At 43.6% G+C, this 27,250-nt stretch overlaps 2 protein-coding genes across 4 annotated transcripts; both read left to right on the forward strand.

Moving 5' to 3' along the window:
• Positions 1–240: 240 nt before the first annotated feature.
• On the forward strand, positions 241–20,579 carry acsl6 (acyl-CoA synthetase long chain family member 6). 2 transcript variants are annotated; one of them, XM_003970972.3, is made up of 21 exons: positions 241–723; positions 8,548–8,768; positions 9,019–9,133; positions 9,312–9,376; positions 10,215–10,316; positions 10,539–10,638; positions 10,895–11,073; positions 12,147–12,179; positions 12,409–12,460; positions 14,226–14,299; positions 14,388–14,465; positions 15,743–15,877; positions 16,054–16,188; positions 16,293–16,388; positions 16,725–16,797; positions 17,662–17,750; positions 17,825–17,941; positions 18,016–18,159; positions 18,265–18,366; positions 18,440–18,511; positions 18,600–20,579. In XM_003970972.3, the coding sequence occupies exons 1-21, from the start codon at positions 678–680 to the stop codon at positions 18,738–18,740; spliced, it is 2,169 nt and encodes a 722-aa protein (XP_003971021.1). In that variant the 5' UTR covers positions 241–677; the 3' UTR covers positions 18,741–20,579. The 2 variants fall into 2 exon arrangements, with proteins under 2 accessions (XP_003971021.1, XP_011609629.1); XM_011611327.2 differs by lacking the exon at positions 241–723 and adding an exon at positions 2,720–2,806.
• Positions 20,580–24,253: 3,674 nt separating this feature from the next.
• On the forward strand, positions 24,254–27,028 carry LOC101075393 (uncharacterized). 2 transcript variants are annotated; one of them, XM_011611330.2, is made up of 9 exons: positions 24,256–24,526; positions 24,877–24,932; positions 25,133–25,436; positions 25,504–25,638; positions 25,734–25,773; positions 25,873–25,925; positions 26,042–26,076; positions 26,183–26,389; positions 26,934–27,028. In XM_011611330.2, the coding sequence occupies exons 1-9, from the start codon at positions 24,436–24,438 to the stop codon at positions 26,934–26,936; spliced, it is 924 nt and encodes a 307-aa protein (XP_011609632.1). In that variant the 5' UTR covers positions 24,256–24,435; the 3' UTR covers positions 26,937–27,028. The 2 variants fall into 2 exon arrangements, with proteins under 2 accessions (XP_003971056.3, XP_011609632.1); XM_003971007.3 differs by having other exon boundaries at positions 24,254–24,526; positions 26,183–27,028.
• The last annotated feature ends 222 nt before the right edge of the window (positions 27,029–27,250 follow it).

Consider the following 27,250-nt stretch of genomic DNA (forward strand, 5'->3'; position numbering starts at 1 on the left):
GAGGGAAATGACCAAAAAAAGATGATTAAAAGCGTGATTTGCTGGTGTGTCATCACGCTGCATTCGTCAGGCCACCTCAAGGTTACTTTAGTTCACTGGGAGGGTCTTTTGGAACCACGTGATGCTGATGCAAAGTTACCCTGTGTCAAAGTCACGCTCATTATTTGATGAACTAAAAATAACAAACCGTCATGTATTGCATCGTTAGGGGTCTTTAAAAACGTGTCTTAAATTAAGTTTCATACATCAAGGCTGCACATAGAGAGACGCTTGAATTTAAATAAATCGGTTCAGCCCCGTGATAATTAAGTTAAACGTTGCATATTAGGCTACATGTGTGAGATTTGTTACATGAAGATCCACCTCCAAATCCTTGAATCCAAACAGAACCGTCTGCCATTGCGCAGCAGTCGAACTGGGTGAAGGTGGAATACGCACCGGAGGTGGAGGGGGGAGGAAGGATGCTTTAATAGGTCGCCGGGGGTTTGTTGCTCCAGTCTGTGCGCAGCAAAACCTGCTGGCCACCACTATTCCCGGCCCCGGCACCCCCACTGTGGTCTGCTTGGGATATATTGTCGCCCCCCTCCTTAATCTGCCAGATTGTCGGCGACTTGCTGCAGTCGATGCTGCAGTCGGAGCCTCTCCTGCACCGGAACCGCTGACTCAATGAGAAAAACATGCTCGCGTTCGTTTTGGTGTCCGGGTCTCTCTGGATCATATTAGGTAAGTTTTTTAATTATATTGTGAGTGATGGCGTCTTTTCTTTGAATTCTCTCTGGATTTCTACATCTTTGGGCTGTGGCTGGAAGCGATGCACCTGTCTCTGATGGGCTGGAGCGCACCAATTACCGGCTTTTTTCGCTGTGGTTTTTATGCAGCTTTTCTCGGTCTTGTGCAGAGTGTTAACCAATTTCTTCACCTTGTAGCTATTTAAGGATTATAATCCACCAGTTTAAAGACACGCTGGTTTCTCGTGAGCAGGTGGGGACGTGTGCAATCGAGGCCGGCCAGTTGCTAAGGTCGTGCGGCAATGTGCGTATAACCGGACATGCGCCATGTAGAACGCAGCAGGGGGGCATTTTAGGGTTCTGCACCGACATAAACAGTTCATTGTGTTCTCCAGATTAAAAGTGTCGTTTCACTGAGTAGCCGGTGGGGTAAAACTCGGGATTTTGCCTGTGATGTCCTCCGCCATGTCTTAGCCACGGAGGGAGGGAATGAGGATGAAGACGGGGGGGGGGTTTGGAGGATGACGAGGACGTGGACGATGACGTGATACAAATAACGGTCTGTTATTGGTCGGAACTGTCCACCAGAGAGAGGTGCTGAAATCTTGCGGCCTACCGGCAACCCGGCGACCGCTGCCGAGCCGCTAAAGGACAAACGGAGGCAGAGACGCTTTCACGCCTCACAGATGTCCACCAAAGGAGTAAAAACACACTCTATTCACTAGCATGGGATCAAATGATGAAAGCTGTCCGAAAATTCAGCAGCAAATAAAAGCTGCGTGGGACTGCTTATTCCTCTACAGTTTACAGAAATAAGATCCTTTATGATCAGTGGGTTGCCTGTGGAAATAATGTAGCTGCTAATCTCTACTTTAGGGGCGTTTATGTCTATGAGCGCATATTTCTGGAACAGCAGCTGCACGCACTGGTTGCTAAGATACAGGCAGTAAAAGTTGACGAAATTGGCGCAGTAATCGTGCAGGAGGGCTCACATTTAATATCAGGAGCAATTTAAAGGCAGATGAGTCTTTTGCTTGAAAAGCAGTGATGCTGTTAGGGGTCTCTCGGGGCAACCCATTATACCTGACATTGCATCCCTCACCTGATGTCACTCCAAATGAATAATTAAATTCAGCGCAGCCCTGCACAGCAGGTAAACCTATTCTTGTCCGCTACTTTATATTTAATTTAAATAATGCTGCCTTGTCTCCAGGCTCCAGGTAGAAAGGTAGTAATGAACCAATTAGGTTTCAGTGTTCGGTCACTCTTCTTAATTTACAGTCACCCAAGCTCAGCTGCCAGAAGGATGCCTGCTTCTGAAATTAAAAATGCACAATATAAAGGGCCTACTGGCTAACTAACCTCCATGTTGGATTGGGGGCACAACACCAAGACAAACAGACTTTATACTGTTGCAATCAATATGATAGGGCCTCTTTTGAGTGTTCATTTGCTGACTCAGGGCATCCACTTTCAAAAACTGTGGGATGCTGGGGAGTAAGTGGTCAACATACTGTAAAGTGCTGACAGATGCAACATTTTTCCATCTGGTCAATGGTTCTACGGTTGGGCCAACGTGCATATGTGCACAACTGCTAAAACATTGACAGTTAAGAAGAACCTGAAGTTTTAATTCCCCCATTTTTACACTATCAGATACAGTCATTTCTATTACACTTGGGTTGTTTGTGCCATATATTTAAATGTTAAATATTGACGATGCACACAGTGTTTATTTGCATGTGTATTATATTACAAGCATGTGTGTGTCATTCCGTGTTTAGATGAGGAGGGTAGTGCTGGAGGGAGGGGGAAGTGGGTGTGGAGAGCGCAGTGCGCAGCGTCTGTCGAGTGGAAGGTGGTGTGATACGGATGCCGGTCGGGCCCAAACTAGGCTGCAGCGCGTCTCTGCTTTCTTCTCACTTGCCTCAGCTTAATCTGGCCTCTTGGCTATGGAAAGGTAATCACTAATTTGCATAGGGAGATATAGTATCCGCCTCTGGTCCCTGAACACAACACGAACAAAACCACATCACACAGAATCACATCTCTCTACAGACGCTCTGGACGACTGCTTTGTAAGTGATGCTGCAGAGCAATGATGCTTTACTTTGCAACACAACCTAGCTTTCAGCTCTAGCTTGCAACTTGTATTTGCTTAAATTCAGCATGTCTTTTAAAAAAAATATGTTTAATGGTTATATATCTAATTTATGTAGAATTGCTCTTAATACACTAATGTAGGTCTTGCAGTTTTCAATATCCTGTATTGTAATGTGGTGAAAGGAAACTGTGGTTATGCTGAGTCTGAAAATGAGAGAAGGGCTATGTTGCTGTTTTACGGTGTCAGTGACATATGAATGTTGTCATTTGACTCCTCGAGAGTGGTCTCGGTAGAGCAGATGGGGATTAAGATAAGTGGTTAAAAGTGTGTGAGAAGGTAGGGGCTACAGCAGGATGGTTAAACATCTGTGGCTACGTCTGAGAAAAGGTAGATTTAGTACAAGAAGACACGAGAAAGTCAGACGATATTTAATAAAACTGCCTCGTGGAATTTCTTTAAAACGAGAGCGGCGGTGAGGTTACTGTTGGTCATCAGTCTCTGTTGCTAATCCGCCACGCTGGACTCTAATCACTGGTGACGGCCCTCAGATGGGCCGATGGGGCGGGACTTAAGGATGAAGGGTTACGTTTCCTCTGCTTTAAGCCTCTGAGGTCACAGGAAGTCTAACTGGCCCTTTCACCAGCCTTCATCCTCACAGCTTACAGCAGAGTCCTGTGAGAGGAAGAGAAAGGTGTCATAAAGGAGAATGGAGAAAATAAGATGCAATGTGTGGGCCTAAAATCTAACTTTTTATTATTATTTACTTCACCGCTCCATGTAATAACATTTACAAATCTATCATTTGATCAAGACCTTAAGTGCATAACGTATGATTACTTTATCTATCTATTTTATATAATCTTATTTATGCGTTGGTGCATACATCAACATTCATATACGTACAGTAGATTTTTCTAGGTCTTGTATATAGCCTAATTTTGGGGGTTTGTTGAATTGGCTGGTATCAGACAAACATCCATCAACTGCCCATATCACCCCTATTTATTCATGTGTCACTTGAGGCTTCCTGGATATTTACTTTTGCTGTTTCTGAGCTCAGCTTCAGGCTCAGGCTTAAGAGCTATGACTTTAACTTTTAAATAAACTCCTGAAACTTTGCCATCTCACTTGCCCTAACCCTTGCTAGCTGCACCTGTGAATCAATATTTGCAGCAGATTTAGGAGTTCAAATATTTCCCCTGAAGCGCTACGCGCCCATCATCCCAACATCCTTCTGTATGTTTATTCTTGCTTCATCATGCTTGTACACTGGCTCACGACGTCTTTGGGCTTTGTGGTGTGGTAAATTTCTTCTGATGGTATTCGAGAGGTGCTGATGAGGAAGGAATCTTCGCAGACACCGACTTGGTTAGAAGAGATGTTTATTGGAGAGAACAGTCAGGTATCTATCGGACACTGAGGGAGGTTCCGTGGTCCGAATGGTGAAGATCTCTGAAGTGCTTACTTCAGCAGCCCCTTCTTATAAGGTCAGGTAAACACATTCTTCTCTGATGACCTCATAACACAGTATATCAAACACAATGGCAGAGAGTTCCGTTAGTATCAAAGTGGAAGTAGGAGGGAAGCCTCACGGTACTCCTCCTCATAAGAAGAACTATCAGGAGCGGGAGCACATCGTCATCAGCAGCTGCTCAAAGAGGAATAAAACAAGACATCCTTTGGACACGGGTGATAAGACACATCTGAGAGATGGCACCAGGCTGGCTGAAAAACGAGTTGAGGTCTTAGAGAAATCAGGGCCCGCAGAGAATCGATACACAGGCTTCAGATTCTACAGTGGTTTAAATTTTGTGGAAATTTGTTGCTCAATCAACAATATTTACCGTCAGTGCATTTTGCTGCCATGGAATTCCAGCACTCAAAGTTACAATCGAACATCGGCTTTATGGATTTCTGAATGAAGAGCAAATATTTCGCTGAAGAACTCTTGCTGCAGGATGAAGGTCGGAGAGTTCACAGCTGCAACAACAGTCTTGGCAAAAGGCAGAACGGATGGATCTGCAGCCCTGACCGTGCAAGTGACTGTGTGCCCCATGGTGTGTTATTTATGTTATTAATAGCGCGGAGACTGTGGACACTAAAGACGGCCACAGCCAAGGACATGGAAGGTTGGACAGCTGAGCAAATGACTCCTCTTCTAAAACATTAAAATCATACGGACCAACCTAAAACTTTGCTTTCAGTCCTTTAAAATGTGTTCTCAGAATAGAAAAAAGCATAAATGTATCTGATCCATGCACATCTGCACACACACACACACACACACACACACACGGTCCGCTGACTCACCCAGTGATATGCTAAGTCACCTTGAGCGAAGGCGAAGTGGGAAAAGAGACGCCTTCAGACAAAACTGAGAAAAGTTTTAATCTATGATTTCAAATGAGTTTGCCTGCGAAGTGAGACGTGGCCACTGCGTCTAATGGGGGGGGGGGCTAATTGATTTCTGAGACCTTTGTCCGTGTGGCGTTCTGTTCCGCTGCAGTCGGCCATCAGTCTGAGAGAGTTTCAGAGAAGCACAGCTTTCCTTTAAGCACAAACCTCTCCAGTAAAGAAAATGATAAAATATTGATGACATGTCGTTTGAAACATTGATGTTAGTTGAAACTTTGTCCTCGGTGCAATTTGACCAGCTTCCCAGCCCTGAACTTATTACCTAGTTTCAGAAAAAGCCCATATGTTAATGGGCATAGATGGGCATACTGTAAGAGAAGGGAATTTTAACAGTAAGCCACAAAAGCAGTTTCACTACTGTTGTTTTCTTTTGTGCTTTTATGATTTCATATGTTTTGCCACGATGCATTCAAGTCAGGAAAACTCCTATTTCTTTATGGAGAAAAAAATTAAGCTGGACCAAGAATTTGATGTCAACTCGAAGTACCAAAAACTGACTTTTCACTCGATATTATCTGTTCTGTTTAGCTTTTAAACCATGGTGGGAAAATGATGAGGACAAATCAGATAAGAGGAGTCAATGGTAGAGACGGGACGGGCAGATGGGAGTGTACATCTCTCCTGGAAGCCAAGTGGGTGTCTGGCAGCCTGCGAGTCTCCAGCTGCTCAGGTTATTTAATGGAAGGAGGATGTGGCGTGATCGCATGCCTGCGCTGTAGCTGATCTGTTTAACCCCACAGGCCCCGTGTGAGGGCAGTCCCAGGGGTAGATGTTAAATTACCAGTCTGGTGCTTTCAATGATACCCAGATGTACAAAGTCTGAGATCTTTCTGAGTTTTGTTTGCGGCTCTAATAACAGTTTCTCTTAAAGACAAAACATCATGCACATCTGATTTAATAATGCAACAATTATCGACACCATCTGAATTGTCCTTTTGGGATCTTTGTGGATGTTGACATTCAAAACAAACCACACATTTGTGGCTGGGCCTGTGCCAATACATGGTTTTGTCCCCTCAGTTTGGATTAAATTATCCCCCACCAGGATGCATTGATGTGTAGCTGGGACATTCGGCTGCTGATTATAAAATCATTGGAGCGGGACGGTGACAACAGGCAGATAATGCAGGTAAATAAAGGTGTCATTGTCAGCGGGTGACGTCGTCAGTCCCCTCACATCACAGTTTATCAGCGATCCTCTCTAATCTGTGTTCCCGATCGTGCAAGAATAGGACAAGACTCGTTAGAAACATGTCCCACCTCCAGCTTATAACTGCTCCAGTTGTGCCAGTAAGTGTGTCTTTACTGGGCTAACAGCCTGTGTGGGGTAAGTTAAACTGCCTCTTTGAGTATTTATCATTTTCTGAATGCTACGCTGGTGCTCTGTTGCCTCAGGTTATGTAAGTGGTTCACCTGCTGGTGTCCTTTGGACAACATGGAAACTACTGTTGGTGTGTGCTGTGCTGCCGGCCTGGTGGTGTTTCATTGATTGCCAATTCAGACCTTTTTTTTACGTCAGGAACGCAGAGCACTCGATGTAATGTGGACAGTAATGCACACCAGAAGGAAATAACTGCTCTGTGCAAAGCAGTCAAAGCTGAATTTAAGGTTTGGGCTCACTTTGAATGAGTTTTTGTTTTTTTATTTTATTTTGGGGCAACTTTGTTTTTTGTTATTACGGCTGGAACTTTCACCAAGTCTGTTTGATTTAGGGATTAAGTGGCCATTTTTCTGTTATCGTAAGCATGAACTTTAAGGTCAGTACGTTCCTAATTTTAGCTTTTCATGGAAAGCTAAGCTAAGTTAGCCTCTCCAAGACCCAGGTTTTTGTTTAGCGTGCCAAATCTGGAGTCTAAAACTACACACAGACAAAATGATTTTGAGCATTTGCAATATCTTGCATATCTGTGTTTCCTCCTTCTGAATTCCTCTGGAGACTTTGTGTCAAGTCGCACTTTCAACTTTTGTCACAATAATGAACTCTAACTATCAGAGGGACTCCCGTTGTGCACAGTTGGCAGCTGTGTACAGTCAACAGGGCAGAACATTCCCCCAGACCACGCTTGACAACTGTTTCAACATCATGTGCACGGGAGCGCTCGAAACGATCACAGGCGTCATGCGATCATTTTTGTTGTGTATTTGTTAGATTTTCTATTTTACCTTGAGGCTGAAGTCTTCCCAGCACTTGAGCCCCGATGAGTTTCAGAGAAGTGTAGAAACACAGCGGGGGAAAAGAGGAAAGATCGGGTCAGCACCGCAAAGATGAAGTCAGTTTCAGTCGGAACAGAAAGTGATGAGAGTATCAGACTGGTTTGATAAAACGAGGCAAAATAGTTTACACTGCTTTAACAAAAAAGAAAATTCAATTCATTAAATTTGAGGAGGTCAATTACTCCTAATTCAGGTGCAGAGTATTCACCTCCTGACCCAAAGCCTCGTGACTAAACCATCATCAGTGTAGCCTGGTGACTAAACCATCATCAGTGTGTCCTCGCCATGGCCAGCTGCAGTGTGGTTGGATGCGTCTGGCCGCTGACTCAATCTGCAGTGGGTGGAAAGGGAACCCTTCTCAGTCAAATGTCCAAACAGATTCCCCTTCACGTTCTACTTTCTGATCCCACTTCTCTATTTGGTAATGTGAAGAGTCACTCTCAGCAGCGCTACCGGTATGTGGGACCTTTCTCAGGCCTTTCTTATGAAGATGTGTCACAGGGAGAAGTGCAAGTTGGATTCATGTAAATCAGCTTTATCTGTTCTGATTTTGACGGTTCTTCCTTGTATTTGTTTGTTTCACAATGACAAAAGTTGCAAGGCTGTGTAAAACTCATATCAAATAGTAGGACTGCCAACTCGGAATGGGCATCTTTTAAGTCTCTCCAAGCCTCTGGCAAATTCACTTGTTTGGACATGATTTTGAAAAGAGGCATGCCCAACTATATGAGGTCTGTGTAGCAATGTAGAAAAACAAAAGATGTACTTAAAAGAGCAGACTGGCCTCCATTATTCTGAAATGATCGGTTAGGACAACCTACAGTATATTCTTCTCAGAGCTGGCCATCCCAACAGACTGAGCCATATGGGGAAAGGAGTCTTTATAAGAGACAGTACAAAGACTCAAATGGCAACATTCCAGAAGGTCGGCCATCACTGCAGCGCCTCCCCAATCTGAACTTTACTGTATGTCCACAAAGAAGTTGAACGCACCTAAAAATGAATCCCAGTTGCAAACAAACTGGCCGTTTTTTTCGATTTGAACCCACTTTAATTGAAGCTGAATGTTTGTCCATCGTCCCACAGAGCTCAGTTCCAACTTAATGGAGAAGATACAGGCCCAGGAGATGATGAGCGGCCTGAGGATACCAGAGATGGACGAGTTTGGCCACTTCTTTCACTCCCTGCCCACCTCCACGCTGCTGGGCATCGGTGCTCTGACCGCCGTCCTGGCTTATTGGTTCGCCACCAGACCCCAGGCCATCCAGCCACCCTGCAACCTTCAGCACCAGTCCGAGGAAGTGCCGGTAGGCCAGATGATCAGATATCAGCATACGCGTGACCATAAAGGTGTTCAAACACACGATACCGCAGACAAGCAGATTCCAGCGTCTCCCAACTCTGTAATCTGCTCATCCTAAATGACCTTAAACAATTTCGTCCAACTGCTCTGCACCTTGAGCGAGCGAATCCTCGTCACCCAGGGAGCATCGGCAGTGGTGAAAAACAAAAGCTCAGCCCTGAACTCGGACTGACAGACGTGTTTCTCTGTGACAGCATGAAGATGGAGGTCGGAGGTCCATGATGGGCAGGAGCTCCGAACTGCTGACTCATTACCACGACGACGCAAAGACCTTGTACGAGGTTTTCCAGAGAGGCCTCCACATATCAGGTAGGCTCGGCGTGAGGCGTGGAAATAAGCGCCGGGGAATAAGCTTCCATCGCTTCACATTTGATTCCACGTACAGTGTTTGCACATTAGATGCTATATAGATGTACAGGTTGCGGACCTTCAGTTAGAGAGACAGTTTGGTGGGAATATTCATGTAAACCGACCATGTGTTCAACAGGTGATGGACCCTGCTTAGGCTCCCGGCTTCCTAACCAGCCCTACAGGTGGATCTCCTACAGAGAGGTTAGTTGGCAGCGAGGGGAGGGGGTTCCAACCAACCCAACCCACAGCATCAATAAACAGCCGATTAAAAGATAGCCTTGTGAATGGGAAGGTGAAATCAATTGCCTCACGCTGATGCAACAGATGACGCCGTCAAAAATGAGGCAAAGAAGTGGATGCTGACTTTAGAAAAAGAAGTTAAAAAAAATCCCAAAATGATTTGAAAAGGTTGATGTAAAAAAAAAAACTACCACAGGACTGCTCAAGAGAACCCAGGACGACATCATGACATTGTCAGATGTCCGACACCTAAATCTAGTAACAGGCTAAAAGAAAGAAAATTTGCCAAATATTTGGCTTCTAAAGTGGGTTGGGTTGAGTCATTGTGTCCTCAGTGCAGTCAGGTTGCGCAACAGTGACGGGTTTCAAGAAATCCCTCAATAACTGGGAGCAATGGTGACTGTGTTGGAGGACTTGGCAAGAGGGAAAATGTGGCGTGAAACTTTTGAGTTACACAAGCATCAGCATCTATCACTCTCAACAGGTTGCCAGGAAAGAAAGGACAGGTGGAATCTTTCAAAATTCATTTATCATGCCATCTTTACTTCCTGTAAACATGCCCGCGCTTGCCTCATCTACACCAGCCACATTTCTGTAATGTCTTTCTCAATCATAGTTATTTCCGAAACAAAGGCAGGAAAATTTCCCCTTTTTTACCAGACGGTTCCAAAATTAGCCGAAAAGCCATCTTTATTTAGTCTGGGGATGGGGGGGGGGCACGACTAAACTAAATGCCGTTTTGGGAAGATTATTAATATTTTTCTTTTCTTTTTTATCCCATCTGACTCTGACTTCATAGGTTTCCACCCGAGCTGAGCATCTGGGTTCGGGCCTACTTCACCAGGGCTGCCAGCCGAACCCAAACCAGTTCATCGGGGTGTTTGCCCAGAACAGACCTGAGGTGGGTCTGTCTGTCTGTCTGTCTGGCTGGCTGGCTGGCTGTCTGTCTGTCTGTCTGGCTGGCTGGCTGGCTGGCTGGCTGTCCGTCCGTCCGTCCGTCCGTCCGTCTGTCTGGCGGCCAGCTCATCACGTATTACTCAGCGTTCGCGCTAGACTATATGTGTGTGTCTGCACAGGCCGATCTAGCCGAAAAAGTTGAAACACTTTTGTGGGTTTCTTGCAGTGGATCATCTCAGAACTGGCCTGCTACACCTACTCCATGGTTGTGGTCCCCCTCTATGACACACTGGGCCCAGACGCCATAAGGTTCATCATCAACACGGGTAAAACCACCAAACAGGCCTCCGTGTTTGCTTAACTGCCCACATGATAACCATCAGCAGCTTCATCTGTCGTAACGGCAGAAATGGCGACATGTGGTTAGAACACATCAGTGTAACATCAGGATTGACAGCAGCACTGGCGCCTCCCTGTTCACACCTCCTGCGTTAGATGACGTATTAAACAGATTCCCACCTGGATTAAAAGTCTTTTATTTGGTTTATTTACTCACAAGGCTGTGTGTGTGTATCCCTTCAGCCGACATCTCCACCGTCATCTGCGACAAGGCAGACAAAGCTCAGGTGCTGCTGGACAATGTGGAGCGCAGAGACACTCCAGGCCTGCGAAGGATCCTCCTGATGGACGCCTTTGACCTGACGCTCGTGGAGCACGGCAAGCGCTGCGGCGTCCACGTGCAGGCCCTGCAGGAAGTGGAGGTATGTAAAATACCGTGTGTAAACTAAAACCTTCCACAGATACTGTATATAAAGAATTGACTTCCTAGTTAGGCATGTTCTGGACTCCGCAGTGCCACCTAGTGACATTGTCATTTCAGTTAGCTTTAGCATTCCTGGAGGGCCATAAAGATTATAATCCCCTACATTAAACGTTTTTTATTTCCATGGCATCTGATTGGGAGGTATAAATCTTTTATAGATCTTTTATGGAGGGTGTATTTGTCCAGCTTTGTGCAGTCATCCAACTGCATTTGTGAGGTTTTGTGTTGCTTTTTTATGCATCAAGGAAAAAATGAAGGAAGGTATTCCTGCTTTTGCAGATTGGCTCTGTAGATAAGCGTTCGCCTCTGTAGTTCTTTTTTAATTCATAGTGACCGGTACGTCCAACGACATTTCTTCTTGGTTCTCTCATCACAACCAAAACAAACATGCAAAACAGGTTGGGCAGAGCAGATACTGCAACACTGCTAATACGGCAACTCTCCTATAAGAGGGAGCCAAGTATCAGGCAAACATCTGAAAGCCTCAAAGAAAACAAAAACATGACAACTATCAGCAGAATCAACAACAGCAGGATCAGTCAGTGTACATACCTGCCAGCACTGATTAACTTTCCTGGTATAAAAAAAAAACATAGGTTCTTTAAAAAACATTGGGGCAAATTCTGCTGAATGGCATCGTCCTGCTGTTAGTTTTCAATCACTGTAGAAGAGTGACAAAAACAGGTGATTTTTCTAAATTAATAAATCTGAATTTTGTGCCTAAAAGCACTTGTGAAAAAAAGTTTTTTGTGGGAAAATTGGCAGCCAGGGAGAGGATCAAAGGCCAAAGTCAGCATCACCAAAACAAACCATCCTTGCCCCATTAACAACATTTTCTGATCATTTCATTAAAATCCCTCATAAATTTTCAAGCTATTTTGCGGACTAACAAACAGAAACCATAAAACCACAAAAACCACCTCCTTAGTGGTGGTTTTAATTAATGCTGTGTGAATGCACTATTACAGTGAATTAAATTTGCATTACTAACATTTACTATGTTTCTTGCAGGCTTTGGGGCGAGAGCACCACAGAAAACCTATAGTGAGTACTCGACATGAATTTAGCTGTGTGTTAAATTAGCCTTCAGATGCCTTTGTGACATTAGCATACGCTGATGTTATAGAGTAGCATTACTAATGTGATGCATTGCGTATAATTTAGCACCACACAACATCCATCCCTAGATACAAACTTTAGTTGCATATAGAAAACAGGGATTTGATTTACCAAGCGATGACAAGATAAGCTCATTCCTATTGTTTCTCCACAGCCACCAGCACCTGACGACCTTTCCATTGTGTGTTTCACCAGTGGGACCACAGGTAACAGCGTTCATTGCCATCAGCGCCTCCTCGTTCCCAGTGCTGTCTTAAGGTAGTTTTAGTATGAGGCAGTTTCTGAATTGAAGTCAGGACAGGCTGGAAAGGGTTGCTTCCCACGCTGGAATCAAGCCAGGCACTTGAGTTAAAGTGTCACCTCAATTGCTCTTTGAATCTGTCTGTCTCATCAGGCTGCCTCCATTCTCTCAGGTTTTCATCCATTTCCATTCCAGTCTCAAGTCCAACATTGTGTGAACGTGCATGAAACAGAGCAGAGCAGAGGCTGCTCATTTGATGTTTAACCCTATTGTTTACACTTCACTGGACACTTGGCTGGTGCAAAACAACAATTGTCAAAAACAAGATGGCCGCCAGATCATCAGACATGCAGACAAATGAAGGAATTTCCAATGTTTAAAAGCGGATTGTAAGAAAATGTGATTATATACATCTGCTGACTAATTAGAACATTAACATGTGTATAATATACACAAATGTATTTGATTTTAAAGTGTCATTAAGACAAAACTCCTAACAAAGGTTAAAAGGACAGACGTGGTTTACATAACTGGTAGAATTCCTGTGTTTTAGGATTTACAGCTGACTCCCATCCAAAACCCACCGAGAGTCGTTTAAACCTCAGCACTAAATCTCTCAGCAGTGAACTAAAATGTATGGAGCTAATGGTGTGCAGAGCTCTAACAGGTCAGACTAGACCGGCTTCAGATGACACACCTGTTCTAGTCTGAGCATACGCAGCAGGATTCCTGTTCTTGGTTGACGCTGTTAGGTATCAGCAGCCTTCAACTATGAATAGAATACATATTTGTCACATCTGTAAACCATTATATTCTATTTTAATCTACCGGTTTGTAAACAAGGTTTATGTCAAGACAAAGTGTAGAAATATGGCACAGCAGTCCTGCATCAGAACTCTCAACATTTACTGTAAATAGGTCTGAACTGCTATGACAGCCTTATCTCGGCAGGGGATGGAGGAATCTTATGGTTCTTAGGTTGAAACGCCCTTTTCAAGGGTGGGTGGATGTCCGCTTGCCGCCAGACCCGGGCTTCCTTTGTGCAGTCAGTTTGAAGGGTAAACCAGAAGTTCATGTGAGGATACGGCGGTTTGCAGCACCGTCGTGTGAAACAGTGCCGCCTGCTGGTGGAAGGGTAGAAAGGTTTAACAATCGCTTTCCAAACGTCACTTTCCAATTCCCGAGAATCCCCCAGACACATGTTGCACAAGCATTTCGTCATATCTCCAAGTTTTCATAAGACGACTCTCTCGAAAGAAGCTTAAGGTTCCACATTGACCTTATGGTAGAATAATGGTCGACTAACAAACAGGATTCTTCTTAGATTACAGGCAGAAATGGTATGCATGTGTGGAGATTAAATCACTTTTTAAAAAAAACAAAAAAAACAACAAAAAACAACAGCTGTAACTGGACTATAAGAAGATTGCTGTTATTAATCCACTTTATCCACAGTTCAATTTAAAACTTTATTGAATCAATGCTATTTTAGATATTTTTTACTACTAATTCATCCATGGTGGATCCTAAGCATCTTATAAAATGTCATCTTCTTTAGGTGTCCAGAATTTGTGGTGACTCTAAAAAGACAAATTAAGGAGATAGGAAAACGGACTCCCTTTAAAACGTTTTTAAAATCAATAATATCCCATCAAAATCTTCTTTTGTGCTCCTGCAGCAACATTTGGTTGTTGGGCCGAACGTAACTTTGTCTGCGTGTCCTCACACAGGAAACCCAAAGGGAGTCATGCTCACGCATGGAAACGTGGTTGCCGACTTCTCAGGATTTCTCAAAGTGACAGACGTGAGCGATGCGGCCTCCCTCCACACTGCTGCTGCACTACAGCCGGGCCTCCTTCAGAATCCCATCTCATCATGTCTCTGTCTTGCAGAAAGTTATTTTCCCCAATCAAGACGACTGCCTCATTTCCTTCCTGCCGCTGGCTCACATGTTTGAAAGGCTCATTGAGGTAAATATGCTGCATTCATGGTCAGGAACTGGGCAATGGCACTTGATCCTGTAGCTGACGTAACGGAGGGGGGAGGGGGAAAGCGTGGGCAGGTTTTAATCATTTGTATATAAAAGGTTCTCTTTAAGGAAACATTAAGACAGAACGTGTAGATTAGGCTATTACTACTGGATCATTTTTCATAATTCTTTGAGATTGCCCATTTGTGCTTTGATATGATATATTTGAAGCATCACTTTTACCACTGTTGGGATACTGTAAGGGCCAAAGAGTGAAGTCGTTACGGCAACAGTTTCAGTTTTAGTTAAAAGGGAAGCTGGTTCCGTGCATCCCACTTTGGCCTTCTGGAAAATCGCTGCAGGCCGTCGGTGCCGAAAGCAAAAGCATGACGAAATAAAGGATGAGTAATAGGAGGAATGGAGGGATTTGTCATCCACTTTGTGGCCGCGCTCCTATGCTGATGGGTGGTCAGTCCCGACATGGGCATCCGATTGGTGGGCGATTGCATCGATTTCCACCTTGTCCACTGCTCAACTTGGATGGTTGCCTCCATCCAGCCATTAAGCAGATGCACTATCCATTATCTTTCCCATAATTCACCACAGAAACAGAAATGCACACGCGCGCGCACACACACACACACATTGAAGGAAAAAATCCTTAAGATTAAAAGCTTGTGTCCACCCTGTGGAAGTGAAAGCTTCAACAGGAAACTCCCTAAATTCCACTAAGATCGGCTTTCCGGGTGGGTGGCAACCCAGGTCACGTACTGCTGGATTTCAGATTCAAAGACCTTCCAGGCCGGATTCGCTCAAGCTTACATGACACAGTCCCCGGGTCAAGGCCAGTTATTGCCAATGAGGCCTTACTCCTTGAATGAGCAGAAACCCTCCTAAAAACATCATGTGCGCGCTGTTTTGCAGCACAGTAGCGCCTTTCACTGTAGAACTGTGTTGCTGTTATTATGGACGCTCCACATGCGGGCCTGACAAACAAAGAGCGTGGAGGCGGAGCCTGGTCCGTGTCCTCAGTTGGCTCTGGAAACAGGAAAAGCCTCACCTATAATTACACACGCTGAAAACCTCTGGAGAGCAAGATAATGTCTGTTGCCTATTAAATCCTCCAGCCATATTCACATTAGGATGACGATTACTCAGCCATCAGGGTTTAGAAATGTAACATTAAATCACAAGAGCTGATCTGAGAACTTGTTAGAACTTTACTGTCTTTATGTGTGTGGATAACAGACAATAAGTGCACGTGCTCTGTCCTCTCAGGCCGTTGTGTATTGCCATGGAGGACGGATTGGGTTCTACCAGGGTGACATCCGTCTCCTCCCCGATGACATGAAGGCCCTGAGGCCGACCATTTTCCCCGTTGTGCCTCGCTTGCTAAATCGCATGTACGACAAGGTGAGACAGGCGTTTGAGCTGGCTTCCAAACCATTATGAGTCACGTGTCGATTATTTGAGGTTTGTGGGGGCGCCGGATGGAATGTTTCTGATATCCGATGAGACTGAGTCACACTGCGAAATAAATAACTGGGACCAGACTGAAAACAACCCCAACTGTCGTCCTTTTGCTGCAGATCTTCAGCCAGGCGAACACGCCGCTGAAGCGCTGGCTGCTCAACTTTGCCGCGAAGAGAAAAGGAGCGGAGGTCAGCAGGGGGGTCATCCGCTGCGACAGCATCTGGGACAAAATTTTCTTCAGTAAGATTCAGGTGAAGAGACGCCATTGCCACTTATGAGGGCGCCCCACAGGTCCGGGCTGATTATTATGGTGTAGCGCTCGCTAACATTACGGAGGCCCTTCTCCCTCCTACAGGCCAGCCTGGGAGGACGGTTGAGGATGATAATAACCGGCGCAGCACCTACCTCACCCAATGTTCTGCAGTTCCTGAGAGCAGCTCTGGGATGCCAGGTCACACACACACACACACACACACACTGCTCCATTATCATCCCCTTTACAGCACATTATCTGTTGATAGTGGTCTCAAAGTTTAACAACCAGTGCTAATTTATTATATCCTTTAATATGTAACCAAAGATGTTAATAAGAGCGGCATAAACGACTCAACTCAATACTGCAGCTGTCGTAACTAAACCCAAACTTGTCCACTTTCTTGAGCTTGTTTATTTAGCAGAACCTGATTTCTTCTAGTCTTGCCATTTGCAGTAATTTCACACACTGCAGCTATTTTTATATTTTCAGGAAGTGCATTGCGAGCGTACTTCAACATTGCGTGTGTTGCAGGTTTACGAGGCGTATGGCCAGACAGAGTGCACGGCCGGCTGCACTTACACCACACCCGGAGACTGGACCCCAGGTGAGAGGTGGCGTGGTCTCGCAGGAGGGGATTGAGTCACAAAATGTTAGGAAAAGAGGGCAGGCAGCCGATAAACTGAGGTTTGACCGGCCACGTGCACGACCCAGCTGCTGAGTGGACGTTTCAGATCACAGCAATAGAGTTTGAGTTGGAAAGTCAAAGCGTTTCCACGTTATTGAACGTGCATGTGAGTCAGTCCGAGTGCCAAGAGAAGACAAGCAGGAGAAAAGGAGACTCGTCAGACCTGTCGGTATTTATATGCCAGCATGTGGAATCCTTGATCATTCCAAACACTTCAAAGGGAATTTTACAAGGGCCACAGGTGCAGGTTCACTGTTCTCAGCTTAGAAAAACACTTACAAACAATCATAATAAAACTGATAATGTTCTGGAGAAGGAAAGGTAAATGGCCAGATAAGTGACAATGAGCACTTTGGTGTTTTATTAAATTTATCCAAGAAAGAAACTTTCCCTCCAAAACCATTTACCAGTGTAACCAGAAAATGACATAAAATCCTGCTTGTGTTTTTTCAAATGAGAAAACCAAAACCACTTTTCCCCTACGTTATGAAGAGAAAGAGACACATTAACTCTGATCCTAAAAATACCTAATATAGACGCGGCAACTGAAAGCAACACAATGTTGCCCTCATGATGCCAGGGAGACGAAACAGGTTTAAAAGACAAACACTGCCCCCTGCTGTTCTAATCTGTATCCAACAGCATTGGTCACTTTTAAAATAATAATAATAATAATAATAATAATTTATCCATTATATTGAAATGCATTTGTCTGCTTTCTCATTTATTTTTGTGCTCAGAAAAATACCACTTATCATTTTGCTTATCCTGATTGTTAACAAGGTCACGTCGGTGCACCGCTGCCATGTAACCTCATCAAACTGGTCGATGTTGCTGAGAAGAACTACTTTGCCTCTAAAGGAGAGGGCGAGGTAAGTCATTCCAGATCCCCCCCTCACCCCCGAGGCTTTACTTGATCTCACCCACCCTCTCTTCTCCCGTCTAGGTGTGTGTGAAGGGACCGAACGTGTTTAAGGGCTACCTTAAAGATCCAGAGAGGACTGCCGAGACGCTGGACGCAAACGGCTGGCTCCACACTGGAGATATTGGCAAATGGTTGCCTGTAAGCACACGCAGCTCACACTGGAACGCCATACTGTCGGTGTTTGTGATAGTCATCCAAATGTCCTGGTGCAGAACGGGACGCTGAAAATCATCGACAGGAAGAAGCACATCTTCAAGTTGGCCCAGGGCGAGTACATATCCCCTGAGAAGATCGAGAACATTTACATCAGGAGCGAACCTGTGGCACAGCTCTACGTGCACGGAGACAGCCTGCAGGTAATAAACTGACAAGAACTTGTACTGTACAAGAACCTCTGTTTCCCCCTCTTTGGAGCCATCTGCATTAAATACAGTTAATCCCCATTTCTCTGAATTTTCCAGTCGTTTTTGGTTGGAATTATAGTTCCCGATCCTGAAGTCATGCCTGAATGGGCCAAGAAGAAGGGCATAGTAGGCACCTACAAGGACATGTGTAAAAACCTGGTAGGTGGCTGAAGCTGTGCAAAAGAAACAGACAGAAAATGTCTGCTTATAACATTTAAATGGATGTAAACAGGAGTTAAAGAAAGTGATCCTGGAAGATTTGGTGCGTCTCGGCAAAGCCAACGGCCTCCACTCTTTTGAGCAGGTAGACAGGCGGCTGCCTCCGGCTTCAATTTTTTTTCATTTATTATAAAAATATGGACTTTCCAAACCCCCATTTCTTCTTCTTCAAGGTGAAGAACATCTACATCCATGAGGAGATGTTCTCCATTCAAAATGGGCTCCTGACGCCGACACTGAAAGCGAAGAGACCAGAGCTGAGGGAGTTCTTCAAGGACAAGATCGAGGAGCTCTACAGCAGCGTGTCCTTGTGAAGGCCGGCATACCTCATTGTCCTCCTCAACGCATCCTATCACCGACTCCCGGCAGTGCTCCGACACATAAGGAAGCAAGTCGAACCTGGTCCAGGAGATTTAAAATGCCTCAATTATGACAAAATGCAACACAAGACAGCTGTTAAAAGTGGAATAATGTGGTGTTTGGGTGGAATCTTTACCAAATAAATTAAAAGGGGTTGTTTCAGTGGTGTCCAGCAGGAGGAGAGCACAGTCGTACATTAAGGAGGATATTTTATGGTTTTTAAATGGTTACAAATCAAACCAAATCGAAGTGTTCAGGTTCCAGCAGAGTTGAAGGTGGAACATTGGTGAAGATTAGCATCCATTCATCCTCTAAACTACACCCAATGGTCACATACATACGCGGTGTCTTTCCTCCAAGGCAGAAAACACTTTCATCAAGAAAGTGCGACAGCCTCGCCTACGTGGTCGGACAGAAGTCCCAGCTGGATTGCGACCCCCCGAGGGCTGTGTCTACACTCATTCATGGTCATGTATTGGTTTAAGATAATGGATTGGAACCAATAACACAAAGTAAATTAATGTTCATAGATATTGAATGGATATAAAGCTGGGATTTCTGGTCACTTTTGGATCATAATGTGCCATAATTCACAAAAAAGGGTGCACAGATGAGTCACTGCTGGACAACACTGAAATGGTTATTGTACAGTGTGGCATGCCATTACAGCCACAAGCACACACACTAAAGGTGTTTTAATTTCTGTTAATTTAGGCATTTTAAATTGGTCACATCATTCGCCAGCTGTCCACCAAAAAACCCCAAATAAAAAACAAAAAAATCAAATGCTGCAGAAGCTCATCTTCCCTTTTACGTCGAACACTTTGTTCCCACTGCTTCTCTCCATCGGCTTCTCTTTTCTCCTCCATCGGTTTAACCCTACGAGGTAAAAGCGCCCTGCAGCAGCAGTGACGTCTTTGTTTATCTCCTAGTTTGGGGAGAGATGGAGACCCTGTGGTGATGCTGACGCCGTGCGTGAGAGAATTCAGTTGTCGATTTTTTCCATTTCATTCAGTGGTTAACAGTGGTGCCTTTAGCAGGGCCTGATGAACCTCCCCCTGAAGTGACACAGCAATGCTCAACTTAATGTATGTGTAAAACCGGCGATCAAGTCACTCTCCCCGTCACGTGTTCACGCATTCATGACATCATCTGGCTGTGACCAATATTCTAGCATGCATGTCCAAGAGTTGCACTCTGCAGGCGGTTCAGTCACATGTTTCTTTGCATCCATCTTTGCACCAAGAATATGTCAGGTACATGGCAACAAAAGAGGGTTACAATTCAAACCTAGGGCTCGGGGCAAAGCATGCAGTTTGCCCTGTCATGCTGGGACTATAAAACTAGCTATTTTTGTGGCCATTGATAGCAGCTTGGCCACAGCCACTGCTGCTAGTAAAAGGCTTTGAAACATAGAGTTGATGAGTATGACCCACTGAATGAAAGTAGACTTTCCATCAACTTTTGAAGAAGAAAAACACATTTTGATTAAGGTTTACATGTAGAACTAATGTATAGGCTTTTTAATTTCCTTGCCATCCCAAAGCATAAACAATGTGGATGTACATACATGAGGACAGCTAGTTGTTAGCATATTTATTAAATCAACGGTTTGAATGGACTTTTTGCCTCTCTCCTTTTTGTGTGTAGTGAGATGAAATGTACTTATTTATTTATTCTGCTGTAAAAGAAAAAGAAAAAAAACAATCACCACCATATCCTTGTAATGATTGAGTGCAGCAGGAGGGGTGGGGTGGGACCTTCATTTCTGATAAACCTCTCTTTGGTACAAATCTTGAAATCAAACCTGGATTTTTCTTTTTATGGGAGCGACTGTGCAAAACAGTGCACCGTCCCCTCGCTACTGTATAGCTACTTGTATGATGTTACTGTAATATCTTGAATTATTTCACCCTTATTATCATAACAGATAATGATATAACGACACAATCTTCCCAATATTCCATTAACTGCCGTATACATCTCTGCTTATCAGTGGCTAATGTAATAAGCTTTCCTGGGATTCACTTAGTTAAGGGGATAACTCAATTTTGTAAGTTAATATGGTTTCTGTGCTCATGCAAAAGAGGAGGTATCATTAAAAAAACCACGATTTCTACATTAAGTTCTACATGAGTAATGGCTGCTGGATATGAAATGAAAGTCTTTACTTGACATTTAACTAAATGCCATATGCCTGCGCTGCTTCTCCTTTGAGACATGAAGTATGTAAACATTTCTCCTTTACTTTTACACGTAATTTGGTAAAGATCACGAGGAGGACACAGAGTGATATTTTCACTTGCATATACAACCTGAACTCTATAGAACAGGTACAAACAGAGGTGTTAATTAGAGTGAATTAAGACCTTTTTCAATCATTTATTGTCAAGTTGACTGACAAATGTTTATAAATCCAATTATTTTCTTAAAATAGTCACGTTGAGGCAATCACAGAAAGGCTCAGGTGGCGTGCTGGGCCTCACTGCCCAACGGCCTAATAAATTCTTATTTTTCTCTAACCTCTTCCCAACCGAATAATGCGCAGGTAAATGAAGTAATCATTTTTACTGGAGACATCACTCACAGGAAGATAGCAGGTATATCTCTGCCCACCATATGGTCACGCTTGTTGAGCGCAGGCCAATCAGAAGGCGACGATTTGCCACAGAGTTCCGCATCGTGATGAAATAGTTCCACAGGAAGGCTCTTTGACCAGACTGATACTCATCTCCGGCTGTAGATTGGAAGTGCTTGTGGAAGGCTATGTGGGTGTTTCTGTCTGAACTATGTGGCCGTTCTGTTTCATCCCCCACCACCACTCCCAAATAACCCCCCAAGCCTCTTCCCCAAACAAGCCCACCCCCACTGCCACAGACTGGGAGCTGACGGTTATTTCTGTCTCATGAATATACTCGAGAATGGTTTTAACTCAACTTTGTTTACACTGTCATTTCCGACCAGGGAAAGAGCTAAAATATGAGAAACTATCTAATATATTATCCACGTTAACTGAATGATAAATGAAAACAAATCAAGCTGAAAACGCTGCACCCAGATGGCCGAAATAAAGAGGATCCATTCCGAAAACTATGTTATAATCAAGCCACTTTTCTCTGACTTAAGTCATTACTTCTTTCCATGTTGAGGTGTCTTTGTTGGGGGATGACCTCTACTCCCCCTCAACCACAAAAAGATATCAGTGATCGTCATCACAAATCGTCTCCTCCTTCCACAGACAGTAATTATTCCCAGAAAAACACAGTTCAGAATCAGAATCAGAAGCAGATTTATTGCCATTGTTCATGTAATACACAATATTACACAAACTAGGAATTTGTCTTGGTGAGACGCTGCGACATTCAACATAAAGAAGACAACACTAGAATAAGATAAATAAAATAAAAATAAGACATATATACAGTATATACATAAATAGTAAGAAATAGTGCAGGTCAATGCAGGAGTAATGTGATGTATTGTTCGTGAGTCCGACTGGCTGCTGTACATGGTGCTTAAGTGATAAGTCACTTGGTGTTCAGCAGCCTGATGGCAGAGGGGAAGAAGCTGTTTGTGTAGCGGGAGGTTTTGGTCCGAATGGACCGTAGTCTCCTGCCTGAGGGGAGGGGGGAAAACAGTCCGTGACCAGGGTGGGAAGGGTCGGCCGTGATCCGACCTGCACACCTCCGGGTCCTGGAGATATACAGGTCCTGGATGGATGGAAGCCTGCAGCCGATCACCTTCTCGGCAGCGCGCATCAGTCTGTCCCTGGCGGTGGCGCCAGCATCCCACACGGTGATGGAGGAGGTGAGGATGGATTCGATGATGGCCGTATAAAACTGCGCCAACATCCTGGGAGGCAGTTTGAGCTTCCTCAGCTGCCGTAGGAAGAACATCCTTTGCTGGGCCTTCTTGATGAGGGAGCTGATGGTTGGCTCCCACTTAAGGTCCCGGGTGATGGTGGTGCCCAGGAAGCGGAAGGAGTCCGCGATGGTGATGGGGGAGTAAATGAGGGCAAGGGGGGGCAAAGGGGCTGTGACTTTCCTGAAGTCCACAATCATCTCCACTGTCTTCTGAGCATTCAGCTGCAGGTTGTTGTGTCCGCACCAGGACACCAGTCGAGCCACCTCCCTCCTGTAGGCAGTCTCATCGCCATTGGAGATGAGCCCGATGAGGGTGGTGTCATCCGCAAACTTGATCAGCTTGACAGACTGGTGGCTTGAGGTGCAGCAGTTAGTGTACAGGGAGAAGAGGAGGGGGGAAAGTACACAGCCCTGGGGTGATCCGGTGCTGATGGTGACGGAGTCCGAGACAGTCTTCCCCAGCCCCAGTTGTTTATCTCATTAGCAATACTGGAAAACAACACATTTATTGAGCTCTATGCCTGAATTTTCTTGCCATTAGTCATAAGTCCAGGTGATAATTGGATTCACATTCAATCCTCGTGAGACTTTTTAAAAAAAAATCAACTTCCATCTATTGTTGCTTGTAAAGTAATTATTTGTTGCCTCATTTAGTATTTTGCTTCTAAACCTTTTTTTAAAAAAAACAAAAAAACAAAACAGTCCAAATGGTACCCAAATATTTTATCAGACAATAATTTATAATATTACAAGAAGCTAGGATCCACCAGAAAGAACACCGATCTAAAATCAGCATGTTAACATTACAACATGCTTTCATTTGATTTGTATGTGTTCATTTTTGCTATTTCTAATAGTGATTTGGTACATTGATTGTACAGAGTTATTCCTCAGGAGGAGCCTTCCTATATAATAATAGAGAGTTTATTTTCTCGGTTAGCTTAAGCAGCTACACCTTTGTCTCTTAGTGTAGTTGTGACATCAAATACAATTCAGGAGGGTTTGTGGCAACAGGTATTACCTTGTGGTGTCACCGTTTACTCAGCATACACAAAATATTTTTGCTCAATGCACAGATCAATAAGGGCAGGTCAATACTACTACTGTACACTCAGTAGCTGATCATATCAGCATCCTTAAAGGACCTTTCAAAGCTCTCAAAACCTTAAATCATCATTTTGAATGTGTGCTTCAACCACCTGAATCTATGTAAATCAAGGACTAACAGGGAATGAGTGTTTGATATTAAAGCAGGCTGGGTTTTAAATCATTTCTCATCGTGTCCTGCTGTGGACCCTCACTTATAGTCTACTTAAATGTGTCAGGAAGGGTAAATAGACAAATTGCCTCGTTAAGAAATTGAAAATGGGCAATGAAATAAAGATATTCTGAAATGATTTTAAACATGTGCCCCATGTTGTTTTTAAATTCTGATAATATCACGTGAAAAGGTGTGCACAAGTACAAAATAATAAATGTGAAACACGATAAATATGATTAAAAAAAGGATAGTTTCAAAAGTATTTCGGCGTGTAGTTACAGCGTATGGCCACTAGATGGAAGTAAACAATCTTTATGTCTACATGTGCGCCCCCTGTGTTCAGCAGAGGAAGAAGACGCCGATTGCAGGTTAATAGCTGGATTAATTACAGGTGTGTTCGGTTACTAGGCGCCGCAGAGGATACCTGACCTCTCACGTTTTAATTCCCTTGGATTCATGTAACTCATGATTCGTGGGTTTTGTAATGTTGCGAAAAGAGTCAATTGAAGTTAAGTTTATTTGGAAATGAGGCGGTTAAAGTGCGAGAAAAGACGTGACTCCGGACTGTGTATCAAAAGAGATACGCCTCTGAAAACAGCAGTGAGGAGAGGAAACAGTAAGAGCCACCAGCACACACGAACAGTGTCGATTCATGGAATAGATGCGTTTAAATCAATTAAATTGCTACGATAAGTTCAAAACTGTGTACATAAGAGAAGGAATGGAAGGAACAGAACACAGACAGGATCTGTGTTCTGTCCAGCATAATTAATAAATAAATTTAGCAAAAAGGTAGTTTTTTGAAATATAATTAGAATTCTGGAAAAGAAAATGATGTGAATTCATATAATTTTCTATGATCATATATATTATCATAGGGGGCCTGTATAAAGTCCTACTAGAGAAATAATGATTAACTTTTAGGTGGTTATTATTTGATTTTTTTTTTTTTTCCAACCTTTGCAGAGGGCCAGAGGTTTTTACCAATCCAGCATTATGAAGCTCTTCCTGAAGAATCTGAGGTGAAGCCCACTCAACGTAGTATTAGTGGTATTGTGATTAAGAAATAATGTGTTGATTTGTAACTGATACACATAGTTTTCATAAAATAAGGGTGTAAATTCTTTCTTTTTTTCCCCTATGCAGAGGCTTTGAGGAGTATGTGTTGAGCTGTTTTTTGGTTTATTTTGTTATTTATTTCCTCCCTCTTTTTTTCCTGCAGAGTAATATTAAGCCTGGTCACTGCCAATCATCTAAATTACAGGGATGCAGGTCTGCATTTATTGGGAACCCTGAAGACAATGCAGCCTTGCCTGCTGTGCCAATTTCTAGAAATTCCAGCCCCCATGTGTCCCCAGCAGCAAGCACAAAACCGTCAGTGACGTCTGGAAGCACCGCATCACTTAGCCTGGAGTCAGATTTGAGCTTCAGCTCTGATAACGATGAGGTCGATGATACTTGTTCCTGCACCTCTGCAGCTTCCGACAGCCTTCCCTCTCCAGAGATCTTCAGAAAAGAAACAAGCGGTCTGTGAGATGTCTGTATCTTCCTCCACAGCACCAGCTTATTTTTCTATTTATATCTATTTTATAGAAGAAGTGCTATTTTCGCCTTTCAAGGAAGAGTTCCTGGCTGTTTGTCTTCACAATAAAAATTCTACCTTGCTGGATGCGAGCCACGCTGTCAGCATCCTCATGCATCCAGCCCCCAACCTTTCCACAATATCTGGTAATTTGACAAATTCCAACTCTAATCTTCAACAGCATATGTCAGAGGACTTGCTGTTCCTTTGTATGTATTGAGATCTACACATCTGTCTGCAGATAACTCTGCTCTTCGGGCAGACGCAAACCTGAAAGCCAAGTGAGTGTTAAATAGAGCTCATGCAGCATGTGAGTCAATTTTAAAAGAATCAAATCTAAATAATTAGCTTTTTTAAATTTTTATTTTTACTATTTGAAGGCAACATGGAGGAAGTGAAGCTGATGTCAAAATGGGGAGCTCGATCTCATCAGGTGTTGCTTTATTTTGTAATTTTATAATGAGTGATTGTGAATTAGACTGTGAATGACACAGCTTTTATTTTACACATCACATTGTTCATTCTCAACTTTGTTTCTGTTTTGGAAAGCAACCAAAGTCCTTCAACCAAAAACTCCGCTAAAAGTAAGACATCTTTTTGTTCTTTTTTTTTTTTTTTTAATGCCTTGCAATGCAAAAAGAGATACGAAAGTTATTCTGATTGTATTTAAGTCAATTTGTAATCTCACAGCTCCCCAAAAGAAAGCCCATTTTGTTTAGAAAGAAGGTGTGGTTCAAAAGCCCCCTGATTCAATCAAAAGATGCCCCAGCCAGCAAGTTACCAGTTCACTGTGACAATGAGCCGTTCCAAACCTCCAGCCCTGTTCAGCACATAAAACCGGAAGACAACACGTCCAACGGAGGTCAGATGGATCCTGAGGAGGCACCCCGGTCAAAGGTGAGGCTGAAAAGGTCAATCACGAAGACACCAGAGAGAGCAAAGTTCTTTCACTTCAGCAGCGACAGTGATGAGGAAGCATTCTTTCAGAGGATGAGAGAAAGGTGTGACAAGCTGTGGAGCATTCCTTTTTTTCCTCTCACGGCTGAAACACTCTGAATGGTTCATCCTAAAGAAAAAATGCAGTTTAAAACTGTGGGGTGTATTATATATTTAACATTTATATTTAACATTTAAGCCTGTATGATTTGGCTACAATATTAAATTAAAATTAGAAAAAAAAAAAATTATATGTATGTAACAGTTATGTTTGCACGTTTTCTTGATTTCCTGCTTAGCAAAGTCAAGGTCTACAAAATGGCCGCTAGATGGCAGATCTGGCTTTTGTAAACGTCTGTAATCTTCTGTGAATCTTTTGTCTTCCTGAGTGTGGTTGATTTGATATTTAAAAATAAGCCTTTTTTTTAACCTTTTGTGTATCTTAATCTCAACACATTTTCTGTTACTCTCCCATGAACTTTAAATCCCAAATGTGGGATTTCAGTGAGCCACCTTTGCACATGGAGATGGGAAAGACGAAGAAAAAACACAAACCAAAGTACTGTAACATGAATAAATCGTGATCGTTGGATGTGTGAACGTTGTCATCTCTGAACGTCTTTCAAACGGCTGGCAGTTTACTTGTGGGATTTAAGGTGAATAAATTTCACGCAGTCGCGATTTGCAACAAAACATCAACACGGCGAATCCTCTTACCACGTGGTACACGGCCAAATATATCAGCCAATCAGAAATTTCGTAGTAGCAGCAGCGTCCCATCAGCCAATCAGAAAAATGTTGCTGGTTACCAAGCAGCTCGCG

The sequence above is a fragment of the Takifugu rubripes genome, chromosome 15 (assembly GCF_901000725.2).
Source record: "Takifugu rubripes chromosome 15, fTakRub1.2, whole genome shotgun sequence".
NCBI lineage: Eukaryota > Metazoa > Chordata > Actinopteri > Tetraodontiformes > Tetraodontidae > Takifugu > Takifugu rubripes.

What these genes read in the sequence shown, in the direction of transcription:
- acsl6 (XM_003970972.3), top strand. Translation starts at nt 678, where the DNA reads ATGCTCGCGTTCGTTTTGGTGTCCGGGTCTCTCTGGATCATATTAG. An exon ending in GTCTCTCTGGATCATATTAG is followed by an intron (nt 724 to 8,547) that starts GTAAGTTTTTTA and finishes ATCGTCCCACAG; the next exon opens with AGCTCAGTTCCAACTTAATG. An exon ending in TTTTCTTCAGTAAGATTCAG is followed by an intron (nt 16,189 to 16,292) that starts GTGAAGAGACGC and finishes TCCCTCCTACAG; the next exon opens with GCCAGCCTGGGAGGACGGTT.
- LOC101075393 (XM_003971007.3), top strand. Translation starts at nt 24,436, where the DNA reads ATGAGGCGGTTAAAGTGCGAGAAAAGACGTGACTCCGGACTGTGTATC. An exon ending in AGCAGTGAGGAGAGGAAACA is followed by an intron (nt 24,527 to 24,876) that starts GTAAGAGCCACC and finishes CAACCTTTGCAG; the next exon opens with AGGGCCAGAGGTTTTTACCA. An exon ending in AACCAAAAACTCCGCTAAAA is followed by an intron (nt 26,077 to 26,182) that starts GTAAGACATCTT and finishes GTAATCTCACAG; the next exon opens with CTCCCCAAAAGAAAGCCCAT.